Raw genomic sequence first — 18116 nt, forward strand, 5'->3', positions numbered from 1 at the left:
AGGTGAGGGGGTCTTATGTCCTTGGTAGAGGCAGGCGTCCAGACCCCCAGCTCTGTGCTCTCTGGCAGGGTCTGCGGGCCACGGCGACCCCTGGTGGTAGGTGGAGGGACCGCTGGACCTCTCACACCGCGCTCCCTCCCCCCTCCCCGCCCCCCGCCCCCATCTCCTCTCTCTGCTGTGGCCTCCAGTTCCCTCTCCTGATGGGTCCCCTCAGATGAAAACCCTGATCATGCACCTCCAAGCCCTGTGATCACCCAGGTGGTGGGTGGGCAAATTCAGGCGGGGTTGGGGGGGTACACACCTGACTTGCTGTTGAGTGGGAGTGGGGTGGACCGAGCCGCAGGGAGAATACGATGCCATGGAGGGAAGGTAGTTCAGCTCTGGGCCGTCAGGGTTGGGGTGTCTGTCACACAGCTGGATGTATTAGTTGTGTTCAGGAGAGAGAAATTTGGAAGTCCGGAGAAGCCAGAATATGGCACAGAAACCAAGCAAGAGAGGATGTCGTGGAAGACAGAAGACTAGATTTCAGGAGCAGGAAGGAAATGAAGCTGCATTAGCATCGAGAAGTGACCGCCAGACAGAGCAGCGTGGGTTCAGTGGAGCGATAAGGCCACTGACTGGTTCAAGAAAGAACCCGAGACTGGAGCACAGTCAGTCAGCTCGGGGGGGGGGGGGGTGTAGATTCCCAGCAAAGAGTTGGCCAGGGGCCCCTCCATGTGGGAGGGTAACTGGGACAGCTACACCGGGGAAATCTTGAGGGTGAGAGAGGGTGGGATGCTCCGGGACAGGTCATCTGGGCAACAGGGAGGTGTGAGGTAGAGGTGGAGGGTGTGGGCGTGGAAGACAGCGGTGACCGGGGGTTCCCGAGAGACACAGACAAAACAGCGACTTGCGGTTCCCAGCCTGACGCAGGAGCCCTCCTACGGCTTGGCCTCCCGCTCACGCGCGCCCTCTTGTGGCCATGGTGTGAATTCGGACTGTGGTTCTCTGGGCTGCAGGCCTGGAGCTGGGTCTTTAGGAGGGTTTTTAATTTGTTTTATATATATATATATGTCTTATATATATTACATATATTATATATAATATATAGCATACATAATATATAACATACATAATATATAACATATATAACATATAATATATATAACATATATAATATATATATAAATCCACCTTCTCCAATGAGATATTCAGTCATAAAAAGGAATGAAGCCCTAACTCACGCTGCAACACGATGAACCTCAAAAACATGCTGAGTGAAAGAAGCCAGTCACAAAAGGCCACAGAGTGCGATTCCAAGTATATGAAACGTCCAGAACAGGCAAGTCCGTAGTCACAGAAGGGAGAGAAGCCAGATGGGTGCTTGCCGGGGGCTGGGGGAGGGGATGCGGAGTGACTGCTGGTGGGGATGGGGTATCCTTTGGGGTGAAGGAAATGTTCTGGAACTAGATAGAGGTGGTGATTTCACAATCACACTGTGAATGTGATCAATGCCACTGAAATTATTCACTTGAAATGACTAAAATGGCGTATTTTGCTCTATATATTTATCACAATTTTTTAAATGTTTATTTTTATTTTTGAGAGAGAGAGAGCACACAAGCCAGAGAGGAACAGAGAGAGAGAGGGAGACAGAAAATCTGAAGGAGCCTCTACGCTGTCAGTGCAAAGCCCAACGTGGGGCTCGAACCCACAAACTGTGAAATCATGACCTAAACCGAAATTGGAGGCTCAACCGACTGAGTCACCCAAGCGCGCCCCTTACACAATTTGCATAAAGGAGAAAGGGGAGCCTGGGTGGCTCAGTCAGTTAAGTGTCCAATTCTTGATTTCAGTTCAGGTCACGATCTCATGGTTGGTGAGATCGAGCCCCTGCTTCGGGCTCTGTGCTGACAGTGCAGAGCCTGCTTGGGATTCTCTCATTCTCTCTCTCTCTCCCCGACTCTCTGCCTCTCCCCCACTCTCTGTCTCTCTCACAAAACAAATAAATTTTAAAAATGGCAGGGGGTGTGTGAAGGCACCTTTTCCCAGAGGCCAGCCCTGAACGCACCGCCGACTTCTGCTCATGTTTATTCTCCTTTTTCTCTAGAATATAATTTCACTAGACCAGGGCCTGGGTCTGTCAGTGAGTCTTGGGCTGCAGGGAACCAGGAAGCAGGCTCGTTAGACCTGGGGACAGGCACTTAGGGCAGGGGGAGGGAGTCAGCTGCCACCTTCAGGTTGCAAACAATAAAAAACCCACATTGAACATTGCAAGGAGCCCGCAGTGCAGGGCTGGTCCCCAGCTGGCACCTGAACAGACCCGGCCAAGGCCAAAGGGCTGGCAAGGGAACCACGCCTTACCTCAGATGTCCCTCCTGTCCCACAACTGCCTGGACTGACTGAGACACCCCTCCCCCCGGCCAGCTGTAGTTTTGGGGCTGCCCAGCACCCAAATAGCTCCTGCTGGCAAGGACGTGGTGAAGTATTGCTGGGAGGGCAAGGGGGAAACCACTGCTGCACCGGGAGGCCCCTGATGGCTGCCCCTCGGCCGCCCTGAAGGCTTGCAAGGCAGTGAGGGAAGAGGAAGGGCAGCCACGCCAGCGACTGTGCAAACGCCTGGCTGGGGCAGGTTCCCAGAGCAGCCCCACAGAGGCCCTGAGCCGAGTGGCATCGTGGGCGCACAGCCACTGACGTGGGCCCCAACTACATGTTCAGCGCTGAGGCCGAGGGGCTCCTGCCATGGTGCTTCGTTCGCTGGAGGAAAATCCTGGTCAGACACAGAGGCGGTGGCTGCCCCAAGCTGTACCGTGCGGAGAACAGCAGCGTGTGCGAGGTGGGGACACGCACGCTGGGATATATCACAGGCCATCTTGGCAGGATACGCTGAGCCCTGCCCGGCAGTGGTCACCTACGGAAAAGGGGCCCGGCCCAGGCGGGTTGTGATGCTTTCTACGCAGGCCCTTTTGTACCGCCCGCACAACAGAGTCACTTCCCGGCTCTTCAATAGCAACAGAGATGGAGTGTGGACACGGTGTGGTGACAAACCCGTGGCTGGGCCGAGCTCCTCTTGACCCCCACACTCGCTGGCGGAGAGGGACGAGGAGGCAGAGGAGGAGAGGGGTGAGGGGACCAAGAAGGACTCCCAGGAATCAGGGAAGGCCTCGGGGCCTCAGCACTTCATGAGCACAGACGCAGGAAAGCACTTGGGAAATTTATTGTCTTTAGTGACACGTCAACTGAGAATGGAAGAACTTATATTAACAGAGAAAAATACAAAACCAATTCCCAGTAAAATTCTGAGCTCACAACAGACTTAAACAAAAGCATAATGAAATGATACAGCAGAAGCGAGTGGGGAAGGCGGCGTCCGGGCCAGTCGGCACACGGAGGGACAAACGAGCGGACAGACTCACGGCTCGGACACCGCCCAGCTACCGCCGTGGCCGGAAACAAACCTTGTGTGAACAACATCAACGTGAAAAGAAGTCAAAAATTGTAATGGAAGGATTGTGACAAGTCCTAGAAGAAACAATGCACAGTCTTATCATAAAATTACTATGAAAAAAAAAACCCAAACTGAATCGAGAAAATGAGAGCATCTCAGACCATTTCGAATCCCAGCCGGCAAGCAACGGACAGCAGCAACCCAACGGTTCTGGGTTTTCTGAGGTATAATGGGCTGCACGCGCAGTAAAAGGTCAAGTGCCAGCAAACTGTGGCGGGTCACGCAGTCTGCTGTCCTGCTTGTCCCCCAAACTTAATTAGATGCATCTGAGTTGATGCTCCCGGGGTCTCCGGAGGGGGAAGCGGTCAACACCGGGGGGCGGCTCCCAGCCGGCTGCCCCTGGCCTGAGAAGACAGAGACTGAGCGTCAGAAGGCCGCCCATGATACCGACGGCCCGTCCCACCCCACGTCCCCGAGAACCGAGGAGAGGAGCCAGGAGACAGGGGGCAGACCCAGGGGTCCCTCTTAAGTTACAGGTGGCCTTGCCACCTGACCCCTGATGTGGACCTGCTTCCTCGGCAGGAAGCGGCCTCCACTGGCCACCTACGGGGCTCTGGTCAGGGACTGATATGGCATCGTGGCACAGCCAAGGCTTCTACACTTTCTGAGGGGGACGCAGACCCTGTCAGGCCCGGAGCTGATGACAGTCCCTGAAACATCACGGCCAGACGCAATGACCGGGAAGGGGCTTGGAACCCTGGCTGGATGGTGGTCTGGCTCGGCAGCCAGCAGGGTGACAGCCAAGGCTACCAGGCCTGGGGCTTTGTCTGTGGCACAGGGACAGCCTCAGGATGTTTGTCCACAGGATCCCCCACCCACCGTAAGGAAACCACCACTGAAAATGGCTCTTCGCGGGTGGCCTGCTCCATGGCGAGTCCTGTTTGCAGCGCACGAGAGCAGGGCCATTCCCTCTCCCGGCTCCCAGGTGTGATGTCACACCCTCCATGTGACCCTGAGTTCTAGGTCCCTCCAGAGACCACACAAGCTCCTCTCCACCTTCCTCTCTCTAGCATTTTCCTTACAGGCTGAGGCCTCCTGCCTGTACCCTCTTCCTCATCTGACCCCACCAGGCCACGACCCTGCTCCTTGCCCCACCTCGCCTGGTCTATTTCCTTGGCACGTGTCCCCAAGCCAGTGTCAGGTGAGCGATTGACAGACTGTGGGCTTCCTGAGGGCGCTGCCTCATCCTGGGACATGGGGGTGCTCTGCTATCAGTCTGAGAGCAGCGGGGACGAGGCCTGGCCTTGGGGGACACTCTGCCCTCGGAGGGACACCCATAGGCCTGTGCTCCAGGAAGGAGGCCATGGGTGGTAGAAGGGAGGGGTCCAACCACAGGACTGAGAGGTGACAGGAGAGTGCCCAGGTGTGGGACTGGCAGCCCAGACGTTCCTCGAGTGCACAGGGCAAAGGTGATGGCTTCCAGCTGGGGTGGCCTCAGCCCTTGACCTGCTCTCTTGGAAGAGCATCTGTGCCTGCCCAGCACAAGGGTGTCCACCACCAGACCGAGGACATTCCCACTTGCTGTGTGAGGCCTACAGGGAAGCCACATCAGGACTTAGGCAGCTCCAGATCTCCTGGGGATGGTTCTAGGGGTAAGGGCGGACCTTGTCTATCAGCTCCCCGCTGGGGGACACTCACTCCCAATTCACTCTCATACTCACACCCACTATACTTGAGTCACTGAGCCCCAAGGAACACACAGAGCAAGATGAGGCTCGGCCACCTGGCGGCGCCAGAGCTCCCTGTTCAGCCCAGGTGCTCATTATGGGCTGTGGTGTTGCCATGGTGATGGGATACGCACCACCCAGCATCAGGTCCCGCCAAATGGCTCCAGGGGGCATCCACTCCCTGCACCAACATGGGGCTGGGGATAAATCAGTGGAGGGTCACCTGGCACAGTAGGGTACACTTGTGTGAAGAAAATGGTGGGCAAAGGCCCTGCCCGATGCCATACATCCTCTTTAGAGTGACCCTGCATGTGGGCCAGGCCCTTGTGACAGACAGCGGGATGCAGGGGAGGCACCAGGGGCCATGAGACGGATGGGGCCCCCCAGTCCTGGCTGGTCCAACACACTGCCCAACATCCTGAGAAGGTTCCAGAGGGCACATCTGAGGTGCCCATGATTCCTGGCTCGTTTTCTTTCCAGTCACCAAAACAGATCTTCACTCTGGCCCAGCTGGGCCCTGGGGAGGGGGCAGCTGGGCTATGGCAAGGCCAAGGCACTGACATGGCAAAGGGTCTGAGCCTAGAGAGCCTTCATGTTCCAATGGTCAGGGCCTTGTCTGCCTGTCCCCTCTTACCCCCTTGGGGTACAGATGTCCACTGGGAGGGAGGGCTCCATCCCACCAGCCCCAGCCCTTGCCTTGGGCCCACCACCCAGCAGCTACTGTGAACTACCGAGTCCTGGGACTGGGAGTGAAGCGCACAGGTCTTTACAAAGTGGGCCTCACAGGGCCGTGCCCCTGAGGCAGCTCTGTCCAACTGCAGCCATCAGGACGATGAACCACGTACCCAGTGGGCCCCTACTCATTGCTGGGACCTCTGAGGGAGGCTTGTGGAGGCCGAGACATGGCTGGAAAGATGACCCACTCCAAGGACCCACCACCCACCTGGGCTCTGCATATCTGTCCCAATACTGAGTTGGAGACCCCAAGGGCATCCTCGAATTGTGCCCTGAAACTCACCTGAGACCGTAAGCTGCCTCCCGCAGGGGCGGGGCGGAGAGAGGCCAGTGTCTGCAGGGTGACAAGTGCATCCCCGGCACTGGTCAGCGGGAAGGGACCAGAGGAACCTGGAAGGGGTGGGAAGTGTTGGGACAGATGTTCCAGCCCCAGAAGTGACAGAGACTCCTCAGGTGGGATCTACCAGCACCTCAGCCAGGAAGGGGTGGTGGGCACAGCTCCCAGCATCTGGCTCCCCTGGCCCCCTCGCCCCTTCCCCTGCAGCTCAGTGGGCATGGCCATGCATGAAGGACAGTGCCTGGGCTGGGCGGCCTCACTCACCGGAGCTGGGTGTCGATGGGCAGCTAGCCTGGCTCCCCAGGCCCCCGACTGCCATTTTAGTCGTATAAATGGTAGCTTCTTCTTGAAACTTCCCCATGTTCTTTTTATACCGAATTCTTTTGTTGCCAAACCAGTTAGAGACCTGTGGACACACAGAGAAAGAAGTCACTGGGAAAGCTGACCAGTAATGAGATAATGTGAACAGATGGGCACACTCTCTGAGGTGCCCGTGCTCCCACTGTCCAGGAGGAACATCTCTGAGTGGCAACACGGGGCCCTGGGGCCAGGTGAGAGGCCGGGACTGAGAAGCTGGTGCTGACTGAACCGTGGACCCAGGGCAGTGGCCGCAGCGGGTGGGGGCCACCTCGGAGCCGGCCTGCCCTGTGGCAGAGGAAGGCCTGAGAGCCAGGGACGGGAAGTGGCTGGAAGGACACAGGCGCGTCGGACACGTGGAGAGACGAGCACCCACTCCCTGCAGGGGCAGGAACAGACTGAATTCTGGATTCCTCTTTAGGGAAAGTGAGAGTCAGGGAGACACATATCCCCTGGGACCCACTAACCACATCCCTGGGAATTCGGTCTAAGGAAAAAACACACTGGATCCACAACTTATCAAAGGATGACACGGACGGACAGACAGACAGGGCAGTGGGGAGGAGTCGAGCGCTGAGCTCAGTGCCTTTTCACTTGCGCCTTGCCCCTGTCCTCAGAGCAGCTGGGGACAGCCGCTGTCACAGCCATCCTACAAGCAGGCAGGCCCGGCGGGTGCAGGAGCTGGTCCAGGGCCAAGCGGGCCGAGCCCAGCGGCCTCCAAACCTGTACCAGGACTGGGCCAGGGCTTCTCCTCCTGGGTCGTTCTCTGCAGCGGGGCTGTCCTGAGCACGGGAGGGCACTGACCAGCATCCTTGGCCTCCATCCAACCCCACCCAAGGATTGTGACAATGGAAACTTCCCCTGGGGGCAGAATCAGTGAGACCCCAGGGCCAGCGCCTTCCACGGAGACATACACAACTAGAAACACTTTAATATCCCACAGTAAGGCCTGGGGCCCTGCCGTGAAATATGTGTGGTTTAACCAACAGTCATAAACAGTTAAGTTACGGTGGCAGGGTTTCGATGACCTTTTCTTTTCTAAAAATGTATTCCTTTAATGTCCCCACATTATCTTCTGTGTTAACCATGAAAAGAAAAAGCTCTGTGTGTGCTCCTGTCCCTCAAACAGTGTCTCTTCCCTTCTGCCCCCGGGTGTGAGGGTGGCCAGAGCAGCACTTGCTTCCCACTTACCTACACGGAATGTGCTGGAACGTCTTTGTGGAACGAAGTATGCAGAGGAATGGTAGCAAGCAGTTTTCCATGTGAATTTAACTGGCAGAGCAAACTTCGTGTGTGGGCGAGGCAGGGAGGCTGGCCCTGTCCTGAGCAGATAGGGGTCCCGGTGGCTGGGGAAAGAGCTGGTCCCGGGCCAGGGTCTGCACCCCAACATGGGCACCTCAAGCACGTGTGGGCACAGCACAGGCTCTTGGCTGTCCTCTTGAACAGTGCAGCTGGGAGCCACTGGCCACCCCTACCCTGTCCCTCTGGCCCTGTCGGCCAAGCCAGCTACAGCTGCTGCCCAGGTTCCCCTCAGCACCCCATCTGAGGCTCATCCACGGCCCCTCACCCCCTCCGGCCTCCTCAGCCTGCAGCTGCAGCTGATTCTATCTCGAGAACATCTGCGGCCTCACTTGGGACACTTGCGCTAATGGTGCCCCCCTTACCCTCTCCTCATGAGAACCTCGCGGCTTGCACCTCTGCACCCCAAATTCAGAATCCCCCCTCTGCTGACCGTCCGCCACTTCAGGCCGTCCCGGGTCACGGGGGACCCGCCACAGTGAGGAGCGGCTCCCAGCACAGAATTCCGCTGCTCGGTCAGTCGGAGTCACCGGAAGGTGGCCAGGGCTTTTCAAGCTTTTGTTTCCAACGGACCCTCCCCTTAGACGAAGTCTAGGCCCGAGACCCATCCGCTTTCCGTAGGCGCCGGGCTCTGAAACGAGTCTGGGTGGCCTCCAGACAACTGCACGAGGTGGCCGCTGCGCTTCGCAAGTGCACCTGACCTCAGCTCTGGCCTTGGTGCCGAGGACGCAGAGCAGTTCCCCAGTGAATGCAGTCAGCTGTGTCAGCAAGGTCCTGCTGCCTGTGTAACCCTGTGGGGCTCCTGTGTGCCCTTGTCATGAAGTCGCAGCTAGACTTGGCCCAGGCCAGGGCAGAGGCTTCTGGCTAAAGGCACAGGTTCTGAAGGCAGCCGGGCTGGGCTGGAAAGTCAGGCCACCCAACTGCCTTTCAAAAGCTGGAGGAGGGGCCGCCTCCGAGCGGAAGGTGATGCGCGATGAGCTAGAATTAGTGCCAGTCACCCTGGGGCCACAGGCCCGGGTGCTGCCCTGCGGTGTGGCCTGCCCCGGCCTCACACCGTCAGCTGCCTGTACTCACCATTACCACTGTAAACCTCCTGAGATGTTTCTTGGGCTCTTGTCTCAGCGCCACCTCCCTTGCCCCCAATTCCACCGAGAACACCGGCAGTCCAGACTCCCAGGGTCTCCCAAGGTCGTCCGGGTCCCAGCTCTGATCTGTACCACCACTCCCCATGTGGAGCCAGATGTTGCCAGATGTCCTACAACCCTGGCCACACAGTCTGGAATACCGGAGAAACAATCAAGCACCCGTGCATTCAAACCTCTCCCAGTATAGCTGAACGGGTACTTTGGCACGAGAGCTGGTCTGTCTAAATTAAGTCCTAATTTTGCTCCAAGCTCTTTTTCTTCGCCTCCGCTTACACCCTCACCTCTCTCACGCAACACAGGACATCCCCGCCATACAAGCATGATATTAGACGCTAAGGACTGCAATTCACAGAGGGCCACCCTCTACACTCCACTGGTCTTGTGTCAGGGACCTCACGCGCCACCTGTGTGCTCCACACAGTTGATGAACTTCCCTGGGTGTCCTCCTCACTGGACGTGACCTTCTCCCCCTTCTATGTTCAGGAAGGCATGGCAGGAGAGGACCGTCACCTGGGAGACTGTGATGCCGCCCTTCCTGGCCAGCCCTTCTTTGGCTTCTTCACTGGGATAAGGGTTGTTCAAATGGGAATAAAAATACTCATTCAGCACTTCCGTGGCCCGCTTGCTGAAATTCCGCCGCTTACGCCTGCAAAGATGGACAGCCTCAGCCAGTGTGTACACACTGGCCTCTAGTGATGTCCCCTCACGCCCATCTGTGATTTTCTAGCGGTTATAACAGCAGCAGTCAACACTTCTGAATTGCCTCCCAAGAGGCTGTGTGAGGGCTATGCCCACAGCCATGGGTGGAGCCCCTGGACAGGCTCGGAGGCCCCCAGAACTTAAACCCAAGCCAGCAGCCGTTTCTTCTTCTTAAGAGCTGACCCTGGGGTTGCGGGCAGTGCTCAGGGCCTGACCTGGCATCAAGGAACCGTGAACGCAGGGTCATCACGGCCTCGCAGGTGCTCTGCTTCAGCTGCATCTGGATGGCACTGAACTTGCCGTGGATGACACTGACCATGCGCTCGATCTCCTTGGGCGAGACGGGCCTCATCCTGCTCTGCTCCCGGAGAAGGTTGGTGACGTGCGTGGTGAACTCGCGGCAGGCCTAGGGTGGGGACGCACATGCCAGCTTGTGACCACCCAGCGGGCCGGCTCGGGGCTCCACGCGGGACCAGCCACCTGCCACCCCCCGCAGCCTCCGCACAGGCTGGCTACTGAGAAGTGAATGCAAAGGGTTTCCAGCAAAATTGGCCACCTTTGCCGTGAGACCAAGTGCGTGTACTCCCCGGTCTGTGCCACAAAAGAAAGGGGGTTAGTGTTCCACGTTTTGCTCTGACAAATGCGCATTCACATGATAGAAACTCTTCCATGCAGAAAGATCACCTGTTCATATTTCTCTAGCTCAGAGTGGTAAATCTGTCGGATCTGGGACAGCTTGGCCCTGTAGTCAGAGTGTTCAAGGCTATTGTCATTTGAACAGCCACCTGGTGTTGCTGTGTTGGCCGCTGCTACCGGGCCTCCTCTTCCCCGCCTCTCCGGCCTGGATACGCCCTCGGCCAGCAGCATGTTATCCAGCCGCATGAGCTGAGCATTGGGGGGACATTCTTCTTGAATGCCATGGATGCTTAACCCTAGATAAGAAAGATGGGACTAAATCAGCGTCTGCCGTCAGAGCGAAAACAACCACAACAGATTATCAGCACTGGGGTCATATCTGAACACTCCATGTCTGAACACAGAACTCCTGAGGGAAAGGAAGGCTTCCTTTTATCCGGTAACACACACCGAGTCACCCACTTTGATAGTGGCCCAGGTGCCACACAGGAGGGCAGTCCAGGGAGTGCAGACAGGACACAGATCAGTGCAGCCATGTGGGCAGAGCTCAGAGTTCATGGCTGGGTCCACACGAAGGCCTGGACAGGGCAGGTCTGGGGTGGCACATGGCCCTGGAGAAGGCTGAAGCCCTGAACCGTGCCTGCAGAAGGGAGAGGAGGGCACATTTCCAGATACTCACGCCAGGACATGGACGATTCATTCACATGGACACAAATGTGAGTGGGAGCCTAGCGTGAGTGCAGGGCTGTGTTGGTGTGCCTGGGACTGTGTTGTTGTGTGTTGGGAGGGGAACTGCTACTATAAAGTCAGAGAGGAAAAGCTTGATCCAGAGGGTACCAGCAAAGATGAATTAATTCACTTAGAGAATTTTTTTGAGAGAGAGAGAGCACAAGCTGGGGAGAGAGAGACAATCTTAAGCAGACTCCACGCTCAGGGCAGTGCCCAATGCAGGACTCGATCCCATGACCCTGGGATCGTGACCTGAGCCGAAATCAAGAGTTGGGCGCTCAACTGACTGAGCCACCCGGGTGCCCCTCCACTTAGTTTAAGCAGAGAAACAAGACATTTGGCTCTGAAACTTGAAAAAGCTGTTCCAGCTGGGCTGAGAGAGTGGCCTGCTGGAGGGCAGGGCCAGACAGGCAGGGGAGGCAGTGGGGAGAGCTGTCCCCATCCAGGTGGACACAGAGCAGCCGCAGGGCAGCCAGAGGGAGAGTCCCCAAGATCCCTGACCACTGGATGTGGCTGTGAGAGAAAGAGGCCAGGGCAACTCCCAAATCATGTGGGCAGCACAATAGATGGCACCACATTCTCCCAAGCACAGTATGCAGAGTGGCAGGTGGAAAGCCTGACCCAGCCTGGGTCCCTGATCTAGCCAAGCACAGATGTGAAGTCGCTGCTTATTGGGAGTTGGGATTGAGCTGGCCGGTCTGGGTGGGAGACAGGTATTCATGTGTCATCGGCATGTGGGGTGTTCGTATCCACCTGTGCCTGCACCTGTATTTATGAGAAGTAGGCCACGCCCCCTGAGTGCTGGAAAACGAACATAAGGGACAGGAAAAGGAAGAGATGGAAAGAATTACCAGGTAGGTCGAGGAAAAAAGAGAAGTAGTCATGGGGGTGAAATGTGGGCTTAGTCATTAGACCGCTGTTGCTCTCTGCAAAAGCAGCTGTGGGGTATGGCAGGAGAGAACCCAACTAGAAAGCTCCAGGGGACCATGGGAGGCAGGCAGTGAAGGGGGGGGGGGAGAAGGCTGCTGCAGGGGCTGTAGATCCAGGCTCAGATCTGAGGAGGGTGGGCTTGCAGGACCTGAGTTGTGTTTGCTTCTTTAGTGACAGCACAAGTGTCCGTGGCTACAGAGAAATAGGTGGGTGATCATTGCGGAGGTCGGTGGGAGGGGTGTCCTTGAGGGGAGGGAGGCAGGGAATGGGGAAGAAAGCGATGATGTCCATCTAGTTCTGACTTTCCAGAAAAACAAAGTTTAAAGGGTTTTCTTAGTGGGGAGGGGGGTGTGCCTAGGTGGCTCATTTGGTTAAGGGTCCTACTTCGTGGGTTTGAACCCCGCGTCAGGCTCTGTGCTGACAGCTCAGAGCCTGGAGCCTGCTTCAGATTCTGTGTCTCCCTCTCTCTGCCCCTCCCTCTCTCACACTCTTTCTGTCTCAAAAATAAATAAATGTTAAAAAAAATTAAAGTGTTTTCTTGGGAACTGGCTCTTTTAATACTATCAACTACTGACTTAATCCCTCAAATAAGAAAGAAGTCAAGCCCTGTCATATTTATTTACATATCACTGTCCCTCTCCTGTTCCCTGCATAAAGGATTAAACTTTTCTGCCTAAAATTTACTTGTGAAAACATAAAGAGCTCAGAAGATATCCTTGTAGGAATGTCCCTCATGTGTGGGGACGCTTGCCATCTACTCAGTCCCACTGGGTTGCAGTGGGGGGCTTTCTGAAAGCACGGAGGGGAAAGTGACACCTTCATCGGTTCCCCACTAGAGAAGTGGAGACCCAATTCTCTCATAATCTTACTTGATGTTCAAGAGGCACCAGAGGTGAATTTTAGTTCCTGGGCTCAACCAGGACAGGGCTCACAGGGCTGCACACACCCACCATCTGGTTCTTGCAGAGTTAACCTGCACTGCCTGGTCTTTGTACAGGCCCTGCCCCCCTCCCCGCCTCACCTCTCCTTGCCCAGAGTAGATAATGGAGGCCCTCCTGCTCAGTCCCTTTTCAAATCCTATGGACTCCACCTCCTCAATCAACTCACCATCCATCCCCTCCCTTAATGCCATTCCTGGGCCCTGCTGTGCTGACCCCTCCCCTGCCCTCCACGATCTGCTGAGAAAATCCCTCTCTCTGTCCCATCCATCGTGCACACCTGCAAGCTGACCACCTTCAAACACGGTGTTCATCGTGCCAGTCTTTGGTTTGAAGACCTCCACAACTCCCTGGCATCCACAGGTAAAATCTGGAATCTGACACCAGGCACTCATGGACTTGCCTGACGTCTCTCCAGACTCACCTTTGTGAACTTTTCCTCTGCTGGGCCCTGCACACCACCCTTTGTTAGCACGATGGACACTACTCTTGTCTCGTGTTTATTTCGCAGCTCCTCCCTGAGTGCCCGTGGCCCAGGTAGGGGGATCGGGAGTGGGCCAAGAGGAACACACAAGGCCCGATCCTTCCCCAGGGGACCCCCAGCATGTCCTGGCGTCCATGGTGGAGAGGCTATCTCCACCTCTTCCATTATGACTTCAACTGAATTAGGGAAAAGAGCGGACAGGGTTGGAGCATGAGGTTTAGTGAAGGCGTGTGTGTGCACGCAGAGGTGTGGGCGCACGTGAGGGTAAATGTGTGTGTGTGCACACACGTGTATGTGTGACTCTGGGCTGATCCAGGGAGTGTGGCAATCTTTCTCATGTTCTTTTATCTACCCAACAGCAAGCATCTAAGAGCCCATCACAAGCTGGGTACCACACCAGGTGCTGAAGATTTTTAAAAATACACCAAAAACATGGTGCTTGCTGTTCTCAAATGAAAATTATCAAATTATAGAGAATACCCAAGCCTTTTCTCACATCTATCTATAGGTATGTATTTTTAATGTTTGTTTATTTTTTTGAAGGGGGTGGAGGGGCAGAGAGAGAGGGAGACACAGAACATGAAGCAGGTTCCAAGCTCTCAGCTGTCAGCACAGAGCCCGAAGCGGGGCTCAAACCCACAAACCGTGAGATCATGACCTGAGCCGAAGTCAGATGCTTAACTGACTGAGCCACCCAGGCGCTTTTCAATGTGCTTTTTCAATGTTAACCAGCATTTCAAAACTCAGCTTCAAAAACGACTGCATCAATACATACCTATAGATGGGGCGCCTGGGTGGCTCAGTCGGTTAAGCATCTGACTTTGGCTCAGGTCATGATCTCATGGTTTGTGGGTTTGAGCCCTGCGTCGGGCTCTGTGCTGACAGCTCAGAGCCTGGAGCCTGCTTTGGATTCTGTGTGTCTCTCTCTCTCTCTCTCTCTCTCTCTCTCTGCCCCTCCCCTGTTCACACTCTCTCTCTCTCTGTCAAAAATAAATAAACATTAAAAAAATTAAAAAAAAAAAAAAGAAAAAGGACATATCCTTTGATCTCCAAATTACTATTCTGAGAATGTGTCCTACAGGAACACTGACACCTACAGGTGTATACTCTACCTACACCATTTGTACTTTTGAAAAACTGAAAGCACCTAGATGTCCATGAATAAGGAGACAACATGCCTGTCACACCTCAGGCCTTGTGGTATTAACCATGCATACGCCTTGAGGTGCTGTTTTGGTAAGCAATCACACACTACAAGCTTTATTTCTTTAAGGCCGATAATTTTTGCAAATGAGTAAAAGCAAAACCAAAAAAAAAAAAAAAAAGTTACCCCGCGCTTTGGTCACCACTGCCAATTATAGCTGCGGACATGGCTGTGCAGAGTACATGTGTCTGGCTGTCACTTTACCTGCTTGCAAAGTGCCCTGTGCCCTTCGTCAGCTGCCCCTCCAGTGCAGCTCTGTCTCTCCCTCAGCACCAAGCGTCTGTCCTCCCAGGGCACCGCAACGGGCCTAATTAGGGTCATTAGTTACTCATTACCGTCAATTACAGCAAGATCATTCCCGTAGCCTGTTCCAGAGCATCTCAGACTACTTCTCAGCTCCCTCAAGGGCCCTCCACTGGTGCCTGGGAGGCCTCGGGGACCAGGAGCTTAGCTCAGGGACACTGTCTGTCAGAGGAACTTAGAAGAGGAGGTAGGACCTAAAATAAAGCCCCCCAACACCCCCCCAGCCAATTGCCAGATTTCCCTCTGTTCCCAACTTCCTGAAGGTGATAAAAACCCTAGTGAACCAAACAATGAAAACTGTGAGTATCAACACATTTTGTTTGTTTTTTAAAGAAATAATATGGAACTGCTATGGACTGAACTGTGTTTAAGCCCTAGTTCACATGTTGAAGCCCTAACTCCAGTGTGACTGTATTTGGAGACAAGACCTGTGAGGAGGTAATTAAGATTGAACGAGGTTGGGGGGTGTCTGGGTGGCTCAGTCGGCGAAGCATCCAACTCAAGTCATGGTCTCAGGGTTCGTGAGGCCCGCACTGCAGAGCCTGCTTGGGATTCTATCTCTCTGTCTCTCTGCCTGCGCCCTCTCTCTTTCTCACTCTCACTCTCAAAATAAATAAATAAATAAATAAATAAATAAATAAATAAATAAAGCTTAAAAAAAAATTGAATGAGGTTGTAAGAGTGTAATGAGGATGCTCTCATCCTAGGCCTGTGGCCTTCTGAGAAGAGGAAGAGAGCCCTCCCATTCCCCCAACCTCAGTCTGAGGAACAGGCAAGAAGGCGGCTGTCTGCAGGCCTGGAAGTGGCCCTCACTAGGAACCAAGTAGCTGGCACCTTGACCTTGGACTTCCAGACTCCAGAATTGTGAGAAAATAAATGCCTGTTGTTTAAGCCACCCCAAGCAGACTAAGACAGGAACGTGATCCCAAGTTGTTTTTATTTTTCTCTCCTTAATGGAACATATGGCTGCTGGGGGAGACGGAAGCCTCAGAGGGGAAGCCTCCTTCACCCTGACGCCCCCATACTGCTTGCCCAGCCCTTCGCCCATTCAGGAGTGCTCTGGCTTGGCAGCAAAACCGTGTTGCAGCTTCCTCCCGGGCCAGGGTGGGAGTCTGGGCAGAGCCGTCTCCGGGACCCATACCCCTGTGGGAGGCAGTCTAACCCATGAGCTGAGCCCCAGAGGCCGCCGATGCCCCTAACTGGCCTGACCGCATGGCTGTGACTGTGTCACCCTGTAAACGTATAAATGCGTAAATGGCCACAGCTCTCCCTGAGCACCCGATGGGATGGGGTGACACAGGACAGGCCTGACCTGGAGCCTGCCAGGATGCGGGCCTCCTCCCTGCTGCCCTCAATGGGAAGGGCCCTAGACCCTCAGAAGCCTGCCCCCCACTCCCACACAGTGGGGTCTCCACCGCCCGCCGGCTGGCCGGCTGAAGCCGACAATGTGTAACTGAAAGATGCACGAAAGCCAAGAGAGAGGCGGCAACCGAACGGCTTTCTGAGGAGACTTTTGATGAAAGAAAGCCCAAGCCTGGTGTTGGGACGTCAGGGTTACGGTCTTGAGCCCCAGAATCTTGAGAACACACCCACACACTGAAGGAAGGTGAGCGGCGAGAGCAGGAGGTGGCCTGACTCTTCTTAGAGAACCCGAGCCCCCCACACCCTTCCGAATCCGGCCCTGAGAAGCTCCCGACCTTCTCCGTTGCTGCTTGCTCCCCTCACCCACTCAGCTCCAGCCTGGCCAGGAACACCGAGCTCTGCCTGCCCTCTCAGACCCCTTCCCAGCAAGGAAGGGAAGGTGTGCCATCAGGCAGGTAGAGGCCCACCCGGTCGAGGTGTAGAGGCCACAGCCCTGAGGCTGTACGTCTGCCTCGATTATGGTTGTGTGAAACTACCCAGCTCGCTAAAGGCCATCACTGTCCTGTCTGCTCCTTGGAACATGCCTGGCTTCACAGAATCACGTTCCAGAAATAGGAACTTGTGCGAAGAAATCTCTCCCCCCAGGCTACCAGGCCATTTTATGGCTACCAGGCTCTCCAGGAAGACAGACCCCCTTTCCTTCAACAAACTGCTTCGGAGAAGAGACCCAGGAGAAGCCACACTCACTCTATGGAGACCTCAAGACAGGAGCTCATAAGGAAGTCACGACCCAGCCTCATTCATGTACAGATAGCCAGATGTCTGACTAAATGACCAGCAACCTGAAGCCAGCAGCATCCATGTCCATGTACATGCAGAAATATACGAATCAGAGCCAAGAAGCTTTACCTCTGCATCCGGGTGCTTTCAAACTGTATCCGTGTAAATAATCAGTGTAAATGAAAATCTACCAATGTAAATCATCACAGCAACCTAAAGGAGGGAAATAACTCAAAAGATACAAAAAGAAAAAAAAATCAACTTAAACAATACTTACTAATGATAAAAACCCTTGGCAAACTGGGGTGGCCTCGTTTTGGCTCAGCTGGCGGAGCATGTGACTCTTGATCTCACCCCACATTGGGTGGAGAGATTGCTTAAAAATAAACCCTTTATTATTATTATTCTTTCTTTTTTTTTTTGAGCAAGAGAGAGAGTGGGGTAGAGGAGCAGAAGAAGAGAGAGAGAGAGACAGAGAAAGAGAAAGAGAGAGAGAGGGAGAGGGAGAGGGAGAGGGAGAGAGGGAGAGAGAACCCCAAGCAGGCTCCATGCCCAGTGCAGAGCCCGACGTGGGGCTCGATCCCATGACCCTGGGATCATGACCTGAGCTGAAATCAAGAGTCAGACATTCAACCAACTGAGTCACCCAGGCACCCCCAAAATAAAATCTTTAAAAAAAGCAACCTTAGCAAACCATGAATAGAAAGAACCCTCCTTAAGCTGCTAACAAACATCCTGTCAGACCACAAAGCACACTTGGACTTACTGGGGACCCCTTAGAAGCACTCCTTCAAGTCAGACACGGGCAAGGAGGCCTCTCCTCGGCTCTGTCCTCAGGTGCCGGTGGAGAGGATGAGACCAGGAGTCTGGGAGGGACAGATAGGCAAGGTAAGGATGGGAGATGTGACCAATTCAAAGGCTGAAGGATGTCCCTGTGTCCCTGCCATGGCCCAGGGACTCACCACCAATGTCCTTGTCATCCTCCATCCCACCCCAAACCAAACTCCAGGTTGGTTCTTCATTG

The 18116-nt window shown here is 54.8% G+C and overlaps 1 protein-coding gene across 5 annotated transcripts in view; it reads right to left on the minus strand.

Moving 5' to 3' along the window:
* Positions 1-18116, minus strand: part of PBX4 (PBX homeobox 4) — a 53250-nt gene that overhangs the window by 6139 nt on the left and 28995 nt on the right. For 2 of the 5 annotated variants that reach the window (XM_042978704.1, XM_042978706.1), the window contains exons 3-7: positions 10411-10658; positions 9942-10132; positions 9538-9673; positions 6491-6632; positions 6173-6279 (exon numbers count right to left, since the gene is read on the minus strand). In XM_042978704.1, coding sequence (XP_042834638.1) covers positions 6173-6279; positions 6491-6632; positions 9538-9673; positions 9942-10132; positions 10411-10658 — 824 coding nt within the window. Of the gene's footprint in view, positions 1-3178; positions 3832-6168; positions 6280-6490; positions 6633-9537; positions 9674-9941; positions 10133-10410; positions 10659-18116 lie in introns of those variants that run through there. The other 3 variants (XM_042978708.1, XM_042978705.1, XM_042978707.1) reach the window with 3 other exon arrangements.

Source organism: Panthera tigris, chromosome A2, assembly GCF_018350195.1.
Source record: "Panthera tigris isolate Pti1 chromosome A2, P.tigris_Pti1_mat1.1, whole genome shotgun sequence".
NCBI classification, from domain to species: Eukaryota; Metazoa; Chordata; class Mammalia; order Carnivora; family Felidae; genus Panthera; species Panthera tigris.